At 46.4% G+C, this 21,705-nt stretch overlaps 1 protein-coding gene across 2 annotated transcripts in view; it reads right to left on the minus strand.

The window, feature by feature from the left end:
• The window catches only part of PPP2R1A (protein phosphatase 2 scaffold subunit Aalpha), a 41,172-nt gene extending 22,768 nt beyond the window's left edge, over positions 1-18,404 (minus strand). For both annotated transcript variants that reach the window (XM_004439018.2, XM_087422046.1), the window contains exons 1-2: positions 18,266-18,404; positions 3,411-3,501 (exon numbers count right to left, since the gene is read on the minus strand). In XM_004439018.2, coding sequence (XP_004439075.2) covers positions 3,411-3,501; positions 18,266-18,343 — 169 coding nt within the window. In that variant the 5' untranslated portion in view covers positions 18,344-18,404. The remainder of the gene's footprint in view (positions 1-3,410; positions 3,502-18,265) is intronic.
• Between the last annotated feature and the right edge of the window lie 3,301 nt (positions 18,405-21,705).

Here is a 21,705-nt window from a genome sequence, read left to right on the forward strand (position 1 = left end):
CTGTCAACTTTCCATTTTAATGTCTCTCTGATCACCACCCTCTGGCTGACTGCAACAGCTTCCTAACTGGTTTTTCTATTTCTGCCCTTGCCCTCAAACCACCCATTCTCCTTCCAGAATCCAGAGTGACCCTAGGAAACTGTAAAAGAAATCATGACATTCCCCCACCTCAATATTCCAATGGTTTCTGAGAAACCTGAATTAAAATCCAGACTCTGGATATCATGATCCCATGAGATGTGGCCACTGTACTTCTCCAAACTCAAGCCCTACACTCACCCTCCCTCAAACACTGCCCAACCCACAGCCACCACATGCAAGGATATGCCTGCCTCTCCTTCTGCCCGAACATTCTTCCCCCAGAGTCCTACGTGGCTGGCACTTCCATTATATTCAGGTCACACCCTCAGGAGACCTGCCCTGACATCCCGCTGTCATATCCCTTACCATTACTCGCACTTCATCTCTCCTTCTGGCCTCATCACTCACTGCCTATTCCCCCAACTGGAATGGAAGCTCTGCGAAGACAGAAACTTTGACTTGTTCTCTATCTCAGACACACAACACATAGTGGGAGTGCATTAGATATTTATGGAATAAATATGCCTTTAAATGGCCTACTAAAAACAATGTTTTTAAATGTACTGTGAATTAGCTTAATGAACTCAGATCTTTCAAATAGAAAATACTCCTCTTTCCTGACCTTGAACAAATGTCACAGCCATGACTAAAGGCAGATCTCAAGCCATTCTCCTCTGTCTCAGGGAACCTGCAGTCAGAGGTCTTCACAACAAAACCATGAGGTGTGTTTAGTGCAAACCTGGGATTTCTGAGCCTACTTTTCATTAGTGTTTACCTGAGTACCAGTCTCTAAATGGCAGGCTACTTTTCAGCCCATTTAAAAATACACGTGACTGGACTCACCTTGGAACCCACCCATGTCTCACAAATTATGGCCAAAAATTACCAACACTGGTGTCTTTAACACAGTAGGGACGTCATATGGTAACTTTTTCCTTATAATACCGATTCTGAACATTCTGTAGGTATTAGCTCAGAGAGGGCTCTTTGCTTGACTGAAACAGTATCACCATTTCTGAAAGACACAGCATATCTGCCATTTGCTATTTGAACATTTTGAAATGGATGGAAGCCCAAAGCAAAGCAAACCTGATATGACTTGGGACTGCAACAGCTCAAAGAAATCTCTCTCCTGAATCACTGGCTCCTCTTCAATCTTATGGCTCCCACACTACTCTGTCTCCCACAGTTCCTCTCATCTGGATTATTAATATTATAATATTATATGTGACTCTACAATATAATGAAGATAACATTTACACACTAAATTCTCAGAATCCTCATAATGGCCCTAATACGTATTATATGATTGTCCCCATTTTACAGATGAGGAAACGAAGCACGCCGAGGCTGGGACTGCACCCAGGCAGTCTAACTCCAGTGGCTCTTAGCCACTGTCTCCCAAGTCGACGTCCTGCCTCTGCCGTTCTTTCACCTATCTCACCCCTCAACACAATTCTGCAGGCATGTAAGGTTTATTTGTCTACATCTCATCCTACCTGCCCTCTACCATCTATCTCCAATGGCTGCCCTGCCTTCATCTACTGGATTAAACCTAGACTGTCACCCGGCATTCAAGACCAGCAAAATCCAACCCACCATCACCCACTATCACCCACCTACCCCTGCACCTCTCCCAGCATCCCTCATCCTGGCACATTACCGTGTTCAATCTTGCCTCCATTTGCTGTTTACTCCTCTCTATTTCCTGCCCCAGGCTGCCTTCTTCACTACCTCATTACAGAATTACCAACAGAACACAGCGAGTTTTCTATGGACCAGGCTCTGTGTGGAGCAGTTAATCCTCCCCACAACCCTGTGAGTTAGGTCCTACACTTACGCCCCTTTACAGATAAGGGAACTGAGGCGAGGCGGTGGAATGGCTCACCCAGGTTTGCCCAGCAGGTTGGTGGCACAGCTAGGTTTCAAACCCAGGTCACTCCAACTCTATTTTCTCTACAACTTTTTAACCACTTTGTTACACTGCTGTGCCACACCCCTCACGCCAGAAGTTGTCCCTGTCTCAGCATTTGAAAGCTTTCCAGTCTCTCTAATGGTTTACCAGTGGAAGCCACTTGGTTTGGGGTCATCTGCTCAGTGTCACATGTGTAGATACCTACTCCTTATGTGGTGTTCAGGGGCAGACACACCTGTGCTCCTCAATCATCAGCTGTGTCACTGTGGGCAAGCCCCTGCAAGCCTCAATTACCCCTTGTCAAATGAGGAAGTAGTAATAATCTCTGCCTCCCTCATCCCCATCATCACCACCAGGTCCAAGTGAGAGGACCAGATAGGAAAGAGTTTCATACAACAAAGCACAGTGTGACTCTGAGCCTTTACTTGCGATTTCAGTTAGTATAAAGTACGAAGTTATAAGAAGAATAATGGGAACGGAGGATTTACTACTAATCAGTGGTCCAGTCTATGTCGGACAGTGCTGTGCACACAGCTTCACAGACAGGAGAGCTTGGGAACAGTCTAATCACTAACACTAAGCAGTCCTTACCACATGCTGGGCACTGATATGAGCACTTTACATGTTAGCTTATTTCATCTTCGTAGCAGATCTATCACGCCCATTTCACAAATGAAGAACTGGAGGCAGGCAGATGTGAAATACCCTGCCCAAGGTCACACAGTTGGGAAAGTTGGTAGAGCTTGGATTTGAGCCCAGGTAGCCAGGACCCCGAATCTGTGCTATCAGTCATTAACCAATGCTGTCAAGTTTGGAGCCAGCATGACTAAATAAATCTCCTCTCCAGGTTGCCTCCTAACCGTATAACCAAATAAATTGCTTCACCTCTCCGTGCCTCAGTTTCCTCATCTATAAAATGGGGGTAGCAGTCTTACCTACTTTAAGGAATTGCTGAGAGATTAACTCGGATAACAATGGTGACATACAGGCACTGTTTTAAGGCCTCTGTGAACGAACTCAATCCTCACAAGAAACACTGCCTGGCACGTGGTAGGCATGTAATAAGTGTTAGCAATTATTATTATTATTATAATTATTTAATGCACACATCAATGCTACACCACATGTATAATTATTCCCATTTTATACATTAAAACTATACAGGACAGTGAAGTTAAGTAACTTGCCTAAAGTCACAGCTTCCAACTGTTGGAGCTGCAATTCAAACTTGGCTCTATCTACCTCCATACCCCTTTCACCAATCCCTGCTCCCACCTCACAGTGCCTAGCACAGGGGAGACACTTACAGTCTGTTAAATCCACAGCGAGGCCTCTCTCCTATTTAGCAGGATCCACTCCCAACAGTCCCCATTCCACCCCATTCCACTTGGACCCTAGAAGTCCACTTCGTTACCTGTAAGGAAGGGCAGAAGCTCACTGCGGGTCCTTTCCACCCCGAGGGCCAAGGCGATGGTGGACAGCTTCTTGATACTATTGAGACGAAGCTAATGAGAGAGAGAACAAGAATAGGAGGGGAGAACGTCAGCAAGCCCAGACTTAATGGAGTATGACAGCTCTGGACCTAGTTAGGCCCCAGAAGCCTCGCTAAGTATGTGTGAGGATGCTGAATAATAACCTGGCAAACACCTACCAAGTGACTCTGTGACTTCGAGTCCTTAAATTACAATGGTAGCAGCAGGCTCAGCAAAAGCATCCATTGGGTCTTACTGAGCCGACACCCACTCAGTGGCACTTTCCAAGACCACTCTGTCTAAAACTGTGGCCTGCCTCCCCAACACTCGCTACCCTCCTTCTCTGCTTTAGCCCCGGCCTGCAACTCAGCACCATCTAACAGGCTATGCATCATACTCTAATAGCGGCAGCCACGTTCACAGCACGCTTACTCTGTGCCAGGGCCAAGGCCAGGCACTCACACGCACGGTCTCATTTAACTCTCAGGACAACCCTGAGGTCAGAGAGTTATAAGCCCCGTTCTGCAAAGGAGGAAATGGGCTCAGGGAGCTACAGCTCCTCCTAAGAGCCATACAGCTCAGATGGCGTGGAGCAGGGACTGGAACCCAGGACTGTCAGCTAACAGTGATGTGAACAGAACAAACATTATAATAACATTGCTATTAAAACAGGAGTAGTATTGGCTGTAGTGATACCACTAGTATAATGGGTTAAATGGTGACCCCAAAGAGATATGTCCCAGTGCTAACCCCCAGTACTCATGAATGTGAAAACAGGGTCTCTGCAGACGTAATTAAGCATTTCAAGATGAGATCATCCCAAATTCAGGGGGGGCCCTTGTGAAAAAACAGAAAACAAATATATTTTGGTCTCTGCCCCAGATCTTGATACAGTGCTCCTTAAACTCTTACAATTTCCTAAGTGATAAAAGTACTAGGAGCATCTTTTGTTCGATATTTGGTCTTTGACCCTGTCCCTGACACCGAGCTCCAAAATCCCATGGAATTCCCTGGGTGACAGCACTATCCTTTGTTCTAAGAGGTGACTCTTGGTGGACTCCTGGCCACTAGAAAGACCAAGCCAAGATTAGAAACTTCGCACTTCCAGTCCCATTCCCCTATTCTCCAGATAGGGGCTGGAAATTAAGTTAATGATCAATCATGCCTATGTGATGAAGCCTCCATAAAAATCCCCAAAGTATGGGGTTTGGGGAGCTTCCAGGTTGGTTAACACATCCACATACTGGGAGTGTGATGCACCCCAACTTCAGGGGGAAAGAGGCTCCTATGCTCGGGACCCTTCCAGACCTCACCTTATGTATCTCTTCACCTGGCTGTTCACCTGCATCCTTTACCATTTGTTGTTGTTAGTGCTGTCAAGTCGATTCCTACTCCTAGCACCCCAGTGTACAGCAGAGCGGAACCTTGCCGGTCTTTTTGCACCATCCTCTCATCTTCTGGCAGCGTATCAGACAATGCTCCACTGCTATTCATAGTGTTTTCATGGCCAATTTTTTTGGAAGTGGATGGTCAGGTCTTTCTTCCTAGTCTGTCACTTTCTGGAAGCTCCACTGAAACCTGCCCACTTTCAGTGACCCTGCTCACATTTGAAATACCATTTACAGCTTTCAGCATCACAGAAACACGCAGCTGCCACAGTATGACAACTGACAGGTAGGTGGTGAGGTTCCTTGACTGGGAAGTGAACCTGGGCCGTGGCAGTGAGAGCGCCGAATTTTAAACACTAAACCACCAGGGCTGGCTATCCTTTATCACATCCTTTATTATATAATAAACTGGTAAATGTGTTTCCCGAGTTCTGTGAGCTGTTCTGGCAAGTAATTGAATCCAAGGCGTGGGGTCAGGGAACCTGCGATTTATAGCCATCGTGGACAGAAGTTGTGGGTAACCAAAAAACCTACTACTTATGATTCGTGTCTGAAGTGGGGGGCAGTCTCGTGGAACTGAGTCCTTACTCTGCGGGGTCTGTGCCAACTCGTCAGTGTCAGAACTGAATTGAATCGCAGGACACTGAGCTGGTGTCGCAGAGAATGGCTTGGTATGTGGAAAATAACCCACACGTCTGGTGTCAGCAGTGCTGAGTGTGGTAGCAGTGTGAGAGTAAAGGAGGAATACAGGAAGAGTGAGTTTTCTCTACACAGCCCTAAATCCAAGGACAGTATCCTTATAAGAGACAGAAAAGAAGACACAGAGACATAGAGAAGGGAAAACGTGAAGGCAGAGGAAGAATTTGGGGTGATGCATCCGTAAGCCAAGGAACGTCAAGAATTGCCAGCAGCCACCAGAAGCTGGGAAAGAGGCATGAAATGGATCTTCTCAGAGCCTCCAGAAGGAGCCGACACTGCTGACACTTTGATTTCAGACTTCTAGCCTCCAGAACTGAGCCTAATTTCTGTTGTTTTAGCCACCATATTCGTGGTGCTATGTTGTGGCAGCCCTAGAAATCTAACACATTTGGCTCACACGTGCAATAGGTCTCAGGCTGAGCATTTACGTGTTAGGACCTTGTTTGATCCTCTCAATCCTAGGGAAGAAAGCACAACTAATACCCTCTTTCCCCATTGTGGAGACAGCCTCAGAGAGGTAAAGACACCTGGCTAAGTCAGCACTGAGAGAGCTGGGATCCAAACCCAGCTGCTCTGACGGGACGGCCAACATCCCTCCTGTTTCTCCATGGGGCCTCTCCTCCCTCCCTCACAGGGCTGTGGCCAGAATGCAATGAGATCATGGGTGTGAGAGTGGAGGGAACCGCCCTCATGAATGAGTAAGCTGCCACCGAGGACAAGTGAGAATCCTCTTCCTGGAAAAAGCAGGACAAGAAGGGACCCAGGGCTCCCTCAGCCTGTTCTTTTCCCGGGCCCCACACACCTGCAAAGAGGCCTGTGACTGACCAAGGCCCTACATTAGTTCAGTTCTCTAGTTTAAGGGGTCTAGGAATCTCTTTGGGATCATAGAGAATGAGAATCTGGAGAAATGCTAGGGTGGCCTTTTTTCATACAATGTCACCAGGTTTTCTGTACTACCTGGGCTTGAGGTGGTCCAAACACTCACCTCCCTGGTAGTAAAAGGACCTGACATTATGTATTACAAGGCCTGCATCATCTTTTTAGCCAAAAAATAAAATGTATATAGACATAGACCTATAGAAACAGATAAAAAAACTAAACAGGGTGAACACTAACAGTTAGTGAATCTGAGTAGTCAGCATAGAGGTGCTCACAGTACCAGCCTAGACGTCAGCAAACTTTTTCTGTAAACTGCCAGGAAGTAAACGTTTTCAGCTTTGTGGGCCACATGGTGTCTGTCCCAACTACTCAATTATGCCCCTTGCAGCACAACAGCAGCCATAGAGCCAATGATACACAAACAAATGGGCATGGCTGTGTTCCAATAAACTGCATTTGCAAAAGCAGGTCATGGGTGGAATTTGGCCTATGGGCTGTAGTTTGCTGGCCCTTGGACTAGTCTTTCACTGTTCTGTATGTCTGAAATTTCCCATAATAAAATACTGGGGGAGTATTGACTTAGTTGCCTGTTTCTTTCTTCTCTGTCACCTCCAAGTTAGATCTCTGTGTTCTTCTCTTAGCCAGGCTATGGGAAAAGTACACATAGGCCAGGGCCACAACAGGTGAGTGGCACGCCTGAGGACAAGAAGATGCTGGCAGGGAATAATCATAACGACAGTAACGGCAGCAGCTAACATTTATCAATTGCTTACTATGAGCTTGGCAGCATTCGAGTGCTTAACATGGATAATTAACACATTTAATCCTCACAGCTGTGCTCTGAGAGAGGCACTGTTACCAGAATCCTCCTTTCAAAGGATGAGGACGCTGATGCAAAGATGTCACTTGCTCAAAAGCAGCACAGCCTGGACCAGAAGCCAGGCAGTCTGACTCTCAATTGCAACATCACACTGTCATTTAGGCAAGATGCCGCATGAGAATCGGGCTGTCTCTGACACCATGGAGAGCTCCTTCCTTCTACTTCTGTCCTTGGAGATTCTGGTTTCGGTTTTGCTAAGCATGTCCACTGGTTTCTTCAGTGCAGATGGGCCGTGGACACTCGAGACAGGCAGCATGCAGTGGTGCTTTGGAGCCGCACGGCCCAGGTTCAAGGCTAAACTGCTTGACATATTAGCTGTGGGATCTTGGGACACTTCTGTGCACCTTTCTAAGCCTCAATTTTCTCATCTGTGAAATGGAGATTATAATAATACCTACCCTCAGAAAGCTATTGTGAGTACAAAGTGATAAAATACTGGGAACACCCTACCACTAGAGCAAGATCACTAATGGCTGTGGCAACCTCATCCTGACGACAGCAGCCTGATTTTGTTTGGGTATCAAGAAGGACATGTAGCAGCTGGCTAGCTGTCCAGCAATGTCTCTTTTCCCTTTTCCCACAGTGACAGAATAATAATAGCAAATATTTCCATGGTACTTGCTATGTGCCAGGCACTGTTCCAGGTGCTTTAAGGTTTTAACTCATTTGATCCTCACAACAGATTCATGAGGTAAACACAAGATCCTCCATCATATGGCAGAGATATCAAAGGCACAGGGAGGTTAAATAACCTCACACAGCTCGGAAGTGGCATAGCCGGGACATGAACCTCACTCACCTGGCTCTTAACCAGTACCATCGATTCACATTTCTGTTTTTTAATTTGGGGGAGGGGTGCCATGGTTCCCCGCCATACCCCTACTTAGTAGATCTAGTAACGACCACAATTTTGAAATAGAGGTGAGCATAACCAACACTAGAAGTATCTGCAACAGCTGAAATGAGATATGAACAGCCATGATTTCTACTGGTTTCTGTCACAGGTTTGCTATAACATTACTTATATATACTATTATTATACTATAATTCATGATAGAAGTAAAGCTAAATTTGAGTTAGAGGTTAGTGAAAATAAAGATTATTTTTCCCATCTCAATTCATAGACCTGCCCTGGAATTACAGATGGGCCCTAGGTTAAGAGCTCCTGCACTCGGCTATACTGCAGCTCATTAACCCCTGGTTTTCAACTGAGCACATAACAATCCACCCCCCCCACCACCACCACACACACAAAGACACATCTGCATCACCTTTGCATCTGGATGTGACCATGAGACTAATGTCTGGCCAGTGAAACCCAAGTGGGAATGGTGTGTGTGACTTTTACAAAGTGTCCTTATATGGAGATGGGGTCATACCATTCTTCCCTCCTTTCTGTCTGGAATGGGGCTATGATGGCTGAGACTTTAGCAACCATCTTGGGGGTTTGAAGTAACCTAGGGATGGGGAGGGCAGGATGGAGGACATACAAGCAGAGTACAATATGTAAGACGCTGGGACTCTAACACCATAGAGTGCCACACCACCTTGGACTGCCGCCAGACTTTTTAATCATGAGTCAGAAATAAACTTCAAGCTCATTTAAGCCTCATTTATTTCGAGTTTCCTATTACTTTCAGCCAAACTTAATTCCAACTAACTCAGCACATGACCTAGTTCTGGACAAAGAGAAATAAGGGCAAGTCGGTTGAGGAGCTTCCAGGAAAGATTTTCCTCTGATAAAACAGAGAAGGACAAGAACCTCTCTGCCCTGGGTCTGCCCCTGCTTTCAGTGTGGTTCCGCAAGGACTTAATGACAGCAGATGCTGCAGAAATCTTGTGACCACATGAAGCAGGTCAAAAGAAGGGCATACTCTGACCCAATTCTGTGATATCCTTGAGCTGCCGAACTTGTTATTTGAGGAAAACATGAACCCTTACTTGTATAAACGACTGCTGGTTGGGTCATCTGCAACATTCCTGACACAGCAGCTATTAACATCAATAAGAAATCTTCCCTGTCCCTTGATCATGTCACAGCCATAAAAGACTTCACTGTGCACTGTCGCCCAAACGTGGCCCCAGGAAGCACCTACTACGTTCCACGTATATAATTCCATGATAGCACTTATCTCCCAGGCTGGAACTGCCTGGGTCCCCAGCAGCCCTCAGCACACAGCCTAGTACATAGAGCCTCAATAAATAAAATCTCCCTTTCCACCACTACATCCACCCTGTAGAAATGCTAGCCACTTTTTAAGACCCACTTCTATTCAATCCACTGAGCTTCCCTGATATGAACTTATACGGTATGATCCCATATGCAATACATCTTCCCTTCACAATCAGAGGCCCTCACTATGGACTACAAGGCCCAACAAGATCTGGCCCCTGTCTCTCAATCCATTCTCACTTCCCACCACCTCCCTTGCTCCCTGGGTTCCTGTCACAATGGCTTTCTTGATGGTAACCAAAAAGCAAACATCCATTCTCAGCCTGCGTCTCCATACTTGCTGACTTGCTGTTTCCTCAGCCTGAGACACCCTTCCCGCAGACACCCCAGGGCTCTCCCCTCACTTCATCCAAGTCTCTGCTCAATCCTCACCATGACTACCCTGAGTAAAACAGCACGCCCTCATCACTCTCTACATATCTTAACTCTTATCACTCTCCATATACACTTTGTTCACTGTTTCCCCTTCCCCACTAGAATGTGAGCTTCACAAGGGCAGCGACTCTGTCTTCTTCACTCTTTGCCTCCAAACCTAGGACAGTGCCTGGTACAGAGAAAGAGGCCAATAAATATTTGCTGGATTACTTTTTAAAAAAATAAAGTTAATACAAATAGTATAGCCAGGGGAAAAAAAAAGTACCTGGAGGAATACGTTCCAAACTGTTACTGTCTGGTATAGCTGGTGGCTGACAACGGGTGGCAGGGTCTGTAATGTGTGTGCTTTAACAAGGAGCCTCAGCCTGGGGAAATGTTCAGTAAGTGACAGAAGTGTCTCTTCTGTCTACACATCCTCCCTCCTTATTCCCTGAAGATCACATTTCTAAAGAACATAATGCGTGTAGGCGGACAGGTGTGAAAAACTAAGCACCTATCTGATAATCCTTTAGCATCGCTCAAGAGTGAAAATGGGCATCATAATTTCTATTTCTGTAGCATTTTACTTTTTTTAAATAACAAATGAGCACATACTCTGGCTTCACCAAGTAGCTAGGGGTCCCTGGGAGAGTCCTGGGCACCTCGGAGCTGCAGTTTCCTCACGTAAGACGGGAATTACAACAACACCTGCCTCGTAAGGTTGTTAGGATGATAATAAGGAAAACATAGAGACAGCCTGGCATGTAGCAAGCACCCAAATGTTAGTTGTTACCCTTACCATTATTTCTTGTATATTTGTATTTCTTGAGCAAAGGCAAGAAAAAGGTAAATTAAAATAGGAAGAAAAAAAGAGGAATCCCCTTACCCCCCTTGGAAATTGCACCAACAAATAATTCCCATAGCTGTTTGCCTGGCATTATACTTATCTATGGATATGCCTGTCCCTCTATTTGGAAGGTCACTTATCTCTGGGACGAGGAAGGGACAGGACTCCTAGCAAGTGGTGATTCATGAACCTAGTACAGGGCTGGGCACATTAAAAAGCATAAACAGAAACAATTTAAGTTTTTAAAAACCCAACTACCATTTAGAGTGCTTACTATGTGCCAGAGACAAGACTAGGTACTTTGCACATGTTCTCTTGTAATTCTCACAACAAACCTAAGAGGCAGACACCACCTTTGCGTTCAGTTAACAGATGCAGAAACTAAGGTGCAGAGAGGGGAACGCAGGTCACCCAGCGAATTTCTGGCAGAGCCTGGAACTTGAACCCATGTTCTTCACCACCATCCCACCAACTTCTCTTTTTTAAGCTCTCAGAGGGCAACCTTCTTTCTAAGTTCTGCTTCACCAAGTTCCCATGCACTCTATAAAAAGAAGTCGGAGTCTATAACGTCATGGTTCTAAGATGTGGACATGGGGGCACGCAGCTGCAAGGTCTTAGACCACAGCTACTAAATAACTGCTGTGTCTTTATATACATAGTTTTTCTCATTTAACCCTCACAACAACCCGGTTGGGTGTGTCTTCTATCATTTTTCTCATTTAACAAGAAAACCAAGGCCCAGAAGGGTTGAGTAACCTGTAAAGTGGCCAGACCAGGACTCAAAACCCTGGTCTGCCTCCACCCGTGGCAGTGCCTCCGTGTCACCTTCAGGCCTGGGCTTTGTCTCCACAGGGGGATCCAGGGTGGTGGTGAAGAGTGCTGTCCTGAAACCCAGTGCCCTCGGCTAATTCCTAGTTTCATTACTTACCAGGTTGTGTGACAGCGACTAAGTATCTTTATGTATTAAATGGGAAGAATTTCAGACTGAAGATTCACAGTCAAATTCACAAATCTGATTTACACAAGTCAATTGTAAAGGGATATTTCTGAAGCAATCAGGGAAACCTGACTATGAACCGAGTTTCAGATGATACCAATGAATCACTGTTAAAACTGTTAGGTATGATAATGGCATTGTGGTTATAAAAATGTCCGTTGTTTTAGAGGTACATAACAAAGTATGTAGGAGAAAATGTCTGAAGCCTGAGATTTATTTTAAAAATACTTCAGCGAAAAAAAAAGGCAGGGGGAGAGTGAGCAAAACGTGAAAAAAATGTGGCAAATTTTGAAAAAACTGCTGAATCTGGGTGTTTGGTACTATTTTCTCTATTTTAGTGTATGTTTAAAATTTGACAACTAAAAAACTTTTCAATGGAAAGAAAATTAGTGCCTATCTTAGATGTCTTTTGTAAGGATTCAATTAACACGCATGCTGTCTGGCTTTCTAAACCTCTGCATCATTGACCTTCAGAGCTGGATCATCCTTTGTGGTGAGGGATCACCCTGTGCACTATAGGGTATTGAGCAGCATCCCTGGCCTCTCCTCACTAGATGCCAGTAATACTCCCCCCACCAGTCCTGACAACCAAAAATATCTCCTTGGGGGACAAAATTGTCCCAAGGTGGGAACCACGGCTCTAGAGTAACCATTAAAAGAACAGTTTTTAAAAACGCCCAAAGCATCTCACCTTTGACAGACAAAGCCCCCATTATTTCACCACCATGACTACCAGCAGACACTTTCTAACAATTAACAACATGCCAAGCACTGTTCTATACATTTTTCATCTACTAACCTACTCAGTCTTCAGAACATCCCTATGAACTGCTAAATTCAAAAATTATTCCCATTTTATAGATGAGAAAACTGAGGCAGAGAGAGTGTAAGTAACACAGAAACCTGGCCTCTCAACCAGTGGACCATATTCTAAGAAAAATGGTGCCCTAAACACCCCTGGGATATGGCAATCCAGCCTTTGCCTCTTACTGGCTGAGGAGGCCTTGGGCAAGGGATGCAACCTCTTTATACCTCACTTTCCCAAGTATAAAACCATAAGCTACCATGACAACTGAACGAGGTCATCACTTACTAAACGCCTACTCTGAGGCAGCCACTTAAACATGCCAACTCCACTGCATCTTCACTACCAGGCAGACGCTGCTTCCTCATCATTATCCCCACGTTGCAGATGAGGAATCAGGGCCCAAAAAGGGGAAGGCAATGGTCCAAGGGACCACACGGAGCAAACTGGCCAAGCTGGGATTCAAACCTCAGTCATCTTGGACTCTTCCGCCTACATCACTCACATCACGTCCTATCCGACAACAAATCCCAACAGCCCTCCTTCTCAACAAAGACCGCTGAATCTAACCATTTCTCCCTACCTACATGCCAACACTGGTCCTGGGTGCTCTTCAAGGGCATCTCAACAGGCCTATCTGCCCCTGCCCAAACCCCTACTCAGCAGCAGAAGGATCCTTTAGAATTAAGTCACAACACATCATTTCTCTACGCTAAGCCTTGCCAATGGCTCCCCCCATCTCACCAAAGCCTTTGCCCTGGTCCACAGGTCTCACTAGATCTCGTTCAGTACCCGTCCTCACCTCCCATCACTTTGACATTCACTCTGTCTTAGCCACGCTGGCCTTCCTGCTGTTCTTTGAACACACTGCGCATGCTCCTACCTCAGGGCCGTTGTACCAACTGCTCAGCCTGCTCTTCCCCCAACCTGTTCATTCAAGTCCTTGCTCAGTACCACTTCCTCAGAGCAGCTTTCCCTAACCACTCTATCAAAAACAGCAGCCTTGGGCTTGCTCTATTCCCTGTCCCTGCCTATTTTTCTAATTAGCAATTACTGCCACTGATATCATATTATAGATCTACTGTCCATTTCCTCTATTAGAATGCAAGCCCCTAGAGGGCAGCAACTTTGCTGTGTTGCTCTCTGCTGTACCGTTGCTCTCTGCTGTACCCTAGCATCTAAGACAGAGTCTGGCACACAGGAGGTACTGAATAAATATCTGCTGAACAAGTGAATCAAGACTACAAAATTTCAAATCCCATGTTCTTTCTAGTATCCTAGACTGTCCCATTAAAGACTAAGTACAGTATCTGGCATACAAATCTAGTCAGTGTCTGCCCCATTCCAAATTCTCTTCCACTCTCTGATCTCAGACTTCCTTTGGGAATCTTTCCTGGCTCCTCCACTCCCCACCTGGCATGAATGTGGCCAAGTTATTTACCTTCACTGGGCTTCAGTTTCCTCATCTGGAAAATATAAGTAAGCAAAGGGTGGTTGTGAGAACTCAGTAAGCTCATAAATGCACTGCCTTTTTATAGCACCTAGCACAGAGCAAGTACCCAATAAATATCAGCTGTTAATATTATTTATTCAACCCTTTCTGAGCTCCTGTATTCCCTGGTCTCTGTGCTCAGGCCTGTACTGGCTACTGAATCCTTAGGGATGAATCAGGTCCAAGCCCTGTCCTCAAAAAGCCCACAGACATGGACAAAGATGCAATCTCTGAGTCTCTATGTCTCTGATTCTTGGGAAAATGTTCAAACTCCTTATACATGCCGATGTGTATGTACCTGTATGGAAAGATTTGGAAGAAATATTAAGTGAAAAGAGCAAGTTGCAAAATAAAGTACTTACTGTTGGGAAAAAACGCCCACTTTTTCTTTCTTTCTCTATATATGAATAGAGTATGACCCAGAGTCAGCACACTCCAATAGAAATATAATGCAGAGTGTAAATGCAAGACCTGCATGTAAGTTTACATTGTCTAGTAAAATTAATAAAACTAATAAGCAAGTGAAAATAATCTTACTATATTTTTTAACCCAATATATCAAAAATATTATCATTTCAACATGTAATCAATATAAAAAGTTTTACTGAGATGTTTTACCCTCAGTAGTAGTTACGTCTTTGAAATCTGGTGTGTATTTTATGTATAAGCACATCTCAATTCAAACTAGCCACATTTCAAGTGTTCAATAGCCACATGTGGCAAGGGGCTAGGACAGCCCACGTCTAGCAAGATTCACACTGATCTGATACTACCGGTTACTTGTGGGGGGGATGGGATTTGATACAGAGATGGTTTAAGTCAAGGGTTGGTAATCTATTTCCTGTAAAGGCTCAAGTAATTAACATTTGAGGCTTTAAGGGGCCATATCATCTCTGTTGCAACTACTCAACTCTACCCTGCTGCTGTAGCACAAAAGCAGCCATAGATAATATGTAAACAAATGGGTGTATGTGTTTTCAATAAAACTTTATTTAAAAAAATACGAACAGGCACAGGGTCCTGGGTGGCTGTTTGTCAATCCCTGGTTTAAGTGATAGCTCACAAGGTGCTTCTAAGACACATCCCTTTTCATCTTCATCTCCCAATATCAACAGCTCAGTCCCTTGGCTCCAGGCACACTGGCCTTTCTGCCATTGCCAGAACACACTTTGCATAGTCTTGCCTCAGGACTTCTGCACTTGCGGAATGCTATTCCCCAGATATCCAGCAGGCCTGCTCCCTCCCTTCAAATCTCTGTTCAAATGTCACTTTCTCAATAAGGCCCTCCCTACCCATTCTACCTAAAATTCTAACCCTCTCCTGTCCTCCCCCATCCCTGCTTTATTTTTCTCCATAGCACTTAGCACTGTCTATCCTCCTCTACATTGTACTTGTTTGTTCCTTGTCTGCCTCCACAACAAAGGGAGCTCCATCAGGGCAGATTCTTGCCTGTTTTGTTCACTGCTGTTGCCCCACTACCCACATCAATCCCCAGCACCCACCTGGCACTCCTTAAATATTTGTTGAATGAGGAGTTTCCCTTCAGACTTCAATGCAATAAAAGTAACAAAAGAATAAACAAAAAGAAACATTAAACCACTTGAAGATGTAAAAGAAATTTTTTTAAAAGGGCACTTCACCACCACCATATCACTCAAACTCCTACCACTTTCTCCCTCGATCTCTACCTTCCAGCCACAAGGGCTGTGGTAGGCAGAATAATGGCCTTCCAAAGATGTCCACACCCTAATCCCTAGAACTTGAGTATGATACCTTACAAGCAAAAGAGACTTGGCAAATGTGACCAAGGTAAGGACCTTGAGATGGGGAGATTATCCTGAGTTACCCAGACGGACTCAATCTCATCTCTCAAAATTAGAGACCCTTTCCTGGCTAGTCAAAGGGAGATGTGACTCCACAAGAACAGTCACAGAGATGCAACAATGCTGGCTTTAAGGATGGAGGAATGGGCCACAAGCCAAGAAATATGGGTGGCCTCTAGAAGCTGGAAAAGGCAAGGAAATGGATTCTCCCCTGGAGCCCGGAGAAAGAACGCAACCCTACTGACACCGTGATTTTAGCCTAGTGTGACCCAGGTCAGACTTATGACCTCCAGAGCTGTAAGACAATAAACTGCTGTTCTTTTAAGCCACTAAATTTGGCTCGAGTTTCCCATACGATGGATTCTCCCAATCCCACTTCTATGGACATTTTGGGCAGATATTTCTTTGCTGTGGGGCTGTCCTGTACCCCATGTCCTGTATAGGAGGTTTAGCAGCATCCCTGACTTCTATCCACCAGATACAGTACTTCCCCAGTTGTGACAACCAAAAATGTCTCCAGACATTACCAAATGTCCCGCGGTGGGTAAAATCACCCTGGTTGAGAACTACTGCCACTACCTGCCTGCTCTCTCTACCTGGAAGACTCTCCCCCACCTTCTTCCCAAGGCTGGATCCTTCTTCTGGTCTCATCTTAAACTCTGCCTCCTCGAGAAACATTCCTTAACTACCCTACTTAAAACGGATCTTCCTCACCCCACTTTGTGCTTGCTGTGTACCCCACCCAGAGAGCCTCATGGCTCCTTCCCTTGCCTCCTTCGGGTCTTGGTTCGAACATCACCTTTGCAGCAAGGCCTTCCTTAACTACTCTTTAAAACTGCATCCCCCACCACTTTTCATTTTCCTCCTTAGCCCTTATCCGCAACATAGCATACATTTTACTTACTGTCTGTTTCCCCTCACTACAACGTACACTCCACGAGGCCAGGAGCTTTTGTCAATCTTCTTGTATACCTGTGTCTACAACAGTGCCCTACGCAGAGCAGAGGCCCAATAAATATTTACTGATTCACTGTCACAACATGCTATGGTTTTCTTCCCACCACATCTCACATGTGTTATTAATGTATTCAGCTCTGTTCCACACGTCTCTTGTATAACAACTGGTGTCACCACTACATCCTCAGCACCATACCTGATATGTGGCAGGTGTTTACTGAACAAATGAATTCCTACAACAGCCCTTATGAACTAGATAATGACCTCCATTTGAGAAAAGAGGAAACCAAAGCTTAGAGAGATTAACTTGCCCATGTCAATCAGCAAGGAGTGGAAGAGCCAGAAGTACAACAGCAGCCTGTCTGACTACAGAACCAAAGTGATATACCCGGAACCTCAGAGGCTGGGCCCAGTGCAACCCACTCAATTTTATCAATTAGGAAATTGAGGCAGAAAGGAAGGATGAGACCTCTTCAACCAACACTCAATAATTATAGCTAACCTTTACTGGGTCCTCACAACAGGCCAGACACCGTTCTATTTTACCTGCATGTATTATTAACTCGTTCAGTCCCTCACAACCACCCAATGAGGTTAGGACTATGATTAGCCCACATTTTATGGAAAACAGAGGCCCAGAGCGATGAAGTAACTTGCATAAGGTCACACGGCGGGGGTGGGAGGTGCAGATGGGATGGGCAAACCGTGGAGTCCTCACTTTTCTCAAATCCTCGCCAGCCAGGCTCAGGGCCCTGAGCCACCCTATTCGGCTCACCAGAAATGTGTTAGCCCATTTAGCAAAGTGCCCACCTCCCAGTCAATGGGACGATCCCAGAAGGGGAGCGGGTTTCTACCTCGTAATTGACTCCTAAATTTGGCGAGCCGCCCCCCGCTCCTTCGGGGATATACACCAAAATTGGAGGGAGGGAAGGAATTGGAAAGGCAGCCTCCATCTCTCAGTTCCCCCATTTAGGGAGTTTGCCCCACAGCCCTAAGGCCCAGCCGCCAAAACCCAGAAAGGCGAAAATCTACCCGGGTCCAGACCAAGCAGGCGACCCCTCCCCCATTCGGAGCAAGTCACGCTCCCTCTCCATCCCCAAGGGGCCATTCAGGGACCGCCGCCAATCACCGAGCCCTTCCCTGTCCCCGACCAACCAGGCAAACCCCCTCCCTGGCCGCGGCCTCCCAGGCCCGGGGCCGCCGCGTGCACTCGGCAGGCCCGGGACCCTCCAGACTCGCCTCGCTCCCGCCCTCCGCTGGGCCAACACCCAATCCCGGGCGCTGTTGCATCGAGTCCTGGGACCCAGAGAGATGAGAGCTGCACGCTGATTGGCTGCGCTCCCCCCCCGCCACGCCCAGAGAACGCTGAGCCTTCTCCGCGAGGGCCCCCGTGCCTCCATGTCCCCCTTCCCGTCTTCCTCAAGCCCCCCGTGGCCTCCGGACCTGGACATCCTCGTTGCGGAGCTCGTCTATGAGCACTGCGATGGGGTAGAGCGAGTCATCGCCGTCGGCCGCCGCCATCTTGGCTCCGTCCGTTCCTGTCAGACTGCGGCTAGCGCCGTGCTGAAATCCGGATAGGGAGGGGCAGAGCTGGGAGGAGGAAAGGCGGGCGTGGGGGCGCCCGAGCCACTTTACAGGGGCGGCCCCACGGTCATTGGCCGCGCTGCGCCAGAGAAGCCCGCTTTTCTTTGGTCCGGACAAATCAAGTCCCGCCCACTGCCCATTTGCCATTGGTGGAAGGGACGAGAAGGCTTGCCGGAGCCAAGGAGTGGGGGAGAAGGAAACGGAAGTACGCGGTATCTTAGCGACCAAGATCGTGCCCGCCTACGTTGTCGCTAGCAACGGCCAAGACGAGCTGTTGTTTCTAGCCAATGAGGGGCAGGATTGGGAGGAGGCGAAGCCTGCCCGTCTGCGACTCCTGGAGCAAGTTTCTGCGCATGCGTCGGTTGGAATGCGTGGCGTCATGAGGTGACCCGGACCGTCTGAAGGTTTTAGCTGGCGGGCGGACGCCCGGCGCCTTTGTGCGGGAGGGGCAGGAGGGAGTGAGGCTTTGATTTATGTCTTATGCCGAGGTCCAGAGAAGGCTGGCGAGTTGCTTTATTATCTGGATTAAACCCAAGTCCCTCGGACTAGTATTCAAGGCCTTTGTGGATCTGATTCCTAAACGCTATCTAGGTACATCTCCCATCTCTCCTTTTTACACGTCAGCAGTCCTGGAAAATTAGCCCCCTGAGTTCGTCATGCTTTTTCATGCCAACAAGCCTTTGCCCAAAACATACCTTCTACTTGGAGAGCAGTTTCTATTCAATTGTCTCATCTCTAGATAAATGTCTCCCCTTCCCTGCCTTTCTTCAGGCTTGGCCCTCAAGCCCCTAGAGCCTCACCAAAAAAAAAAAAAGGAGCCACATAACCTGTTTCTCTCTCAAAATTCCCATCCCCGAGGCTGAGGCTGTGACTCTTGTGTTGATGTCTGTCTCCTCCCACAGAATGGGACAGGATTGGTACTGATTAGTGTCTGCTCCTAGCCTCACTCATCACAGCCCCCCTACCCGCAATCTTAGGACCACCCTAAATGAGGGAGTTTGGGAGCGGTGATGGGAAAGGCTGGGGTGCTTCTTCACCCATTATTGTGCCCCTTGAAGGGTAAGGCTGAGCTAGGACTCCTGGACAGGTCTGAATAGCCCAAGCATCTTTTCCAAAGACTTCTACCCACTCCAGTTAGGAAACTACTCCCATAAAAAGTAAGGGGTGGTGGTGTTTCATAGTTCAATCCTTGCTGTCCATATTCCCAGGATCCTTCCCTACCTCACCAGCTCACTGAGACTATGGGTCTAGTTAGCTAAGGGTGCACTTTAAACATCTTGAAATTTTCTTTGTCAATTACACCTCAATAAAGCTGGGGCACAATAAAAAGTCACAAGTGTGCCATGCAGAGGTAGCCTCTGCATCAGACAGCAACTGCATAATCAGCAACTTGATTCTTGTCAGTCTTTTCAAACAACAGGCCTTTACCATGGACATCTAAATGAATCACCCAGACAATTATTCCAGCACTGCCATTTGTTTCCACAGTTCACAGCCCAAAAGAGGGGTGTCCTTATTCTGGCAGTCCATAGTTTTCCAAGTGGCATAGTAAACAGCTAGACCACTGGCAGCAGTCCAGGTGTCTCAGATCTGACCAATGAATGGAACAATCACATCTAATTTTGGTTCTGCAGAGCTGGCACTAAGGCTAAACAGCCACACTGGCCCAGGGGACACCATTAGGATTTAGCTTACCTAAACCATCAGTGAATCATTTGGGGGAATCTTGAGGTCGAGGGTTCCTAGTGCGTGGCTTTGGCTACAGTGTAGAACTTAAAATTTCCTCCAAAGGGATAAGTACCACTTATTCTTGTAAAGCCGAGATGTCACTGAGGCCAGTCTGCCTTCATTCTTGAATATACACTTTCCATGAGACACAGGACTTTTGGGACCCTTCCTACTTGTTAATAGTGAAGTCCATATTGACTCATTCCAAAATTGAAATATCATGCTTGTAAAAAGGAGATAGCAGACCCAAAGTGGAGTCACTTGTGCTAAATCCCACATCAGCAAACCAAGACTTAATACCCAACCTAATTGCAGTTTAAACCTCTGTTGGAATGTAACCTTTGACCAGTCAACCTGGAATTACCTGGTCAGCACAAGTGCGGTAATCTACCTGAAAGTCCCCTTCCATTCCCTTCAAAATGGTGACCTTGCCTGAAACCATGCATTCTTTGCTAATAATTTCCCTTTTTCCACCCCCTCTCTGCCTTTAAAAACCTTTCCTTTTCTGTAGCCCTTTGGAGCTCCTCTCTACTTGCTAGGTAGTGTGCTGCCTAATTCACAAAGCCAATTTAATCTTTAAATTTACTCAGTTGAGTTTTTGTTATTTAACAGATTTAGTGGCAGTGGCAGGACTGAAGGAGACTTCTGACAGCTTTGGGGACGAGAGACACAGGTGTGGTACCCATGAAGTCTGTTGAGTTCTCTGTCTTTCTTACCAATTTTGAGGGAGTGGGTAAGTTCCTCTCAGTTCTGAGCTCTGCTCTCTTTGCATTGAGCTCCTGATCTAATTGGCTTTCCCCATTTGATTGGACTCCCTCCCCAAATTCTCTCCCACTAGCCCCCCCCATTCCACATGGGGAACTGCTGGTGGTTATCCAACTAAGTCTGGAGTTAGGCCGGGTCCAATTTAAGCTGGACTGGGTCCAGCCTGAGGCATCAGGTGAATGCAATTTTGTTTTAAGTAAAAGCTAGTGGCTAGTGGGAATCAGAAGTAAAAAAAACAAAAACAAAAACAAATCCACAAACATTGCTGGGCATGGGTCGAGCATGAAACTGGGGACCAGCTTGCTTTAACTATACTCAGTTAGTTGTCTGGTTGCAAAAGTAGTTAGATAATGAATTACTAAAACCCACACTATAGACAACATCTCTGATGCCTGGGTCACCATGGTAACATGTGCTTGAGTTTTTCAGGAACTGACAGTCAACTCCTCATCCAGTTCAGGCTGGTTAAGACCACCGACACATCAACTGGGCCTGCATGGATGACCCATAGGTGACGCTTTGATGTCAAGGAGCTGAAAACTCCACCCTCAGATCATGGTGATGCTGCCATTTTGTGAACATGCATCCTATGAAGAGTCATGAAGTTTGATTGCACTTGCACAGATCATCAATTGCCTCACTTCTCCTTACCTCCAATCATCTATTCCCACTTCAGACCACTCTGCCCCTTTATCTCATAAATATCCCTAATCCCATTTTTCAGAGGTGGATTTGAGATTGGTTCTCCCATCTCCTTGCTTGGCTGCCTTGTTAAACCCTTTCTCTTTGCAAACTCATCATCTGGG

The sequence above is a fragment of the Ceratotherium simum genome, chromosome 33 (assembly GCF_057802395.1).
Source record: "Ceratotherium simum simum isolate JZ-2026a chromosome 33, ASM5780239v1, whole genome shotgun sequence".
NCBI classification, from domain to species: domain Eukaryota; kingdom Metazoa; phylum Chordata; class Mammalia; order Perissodactyla; family Rhinocerotidae; genus Ceratotherium; species Ceratotherium simum.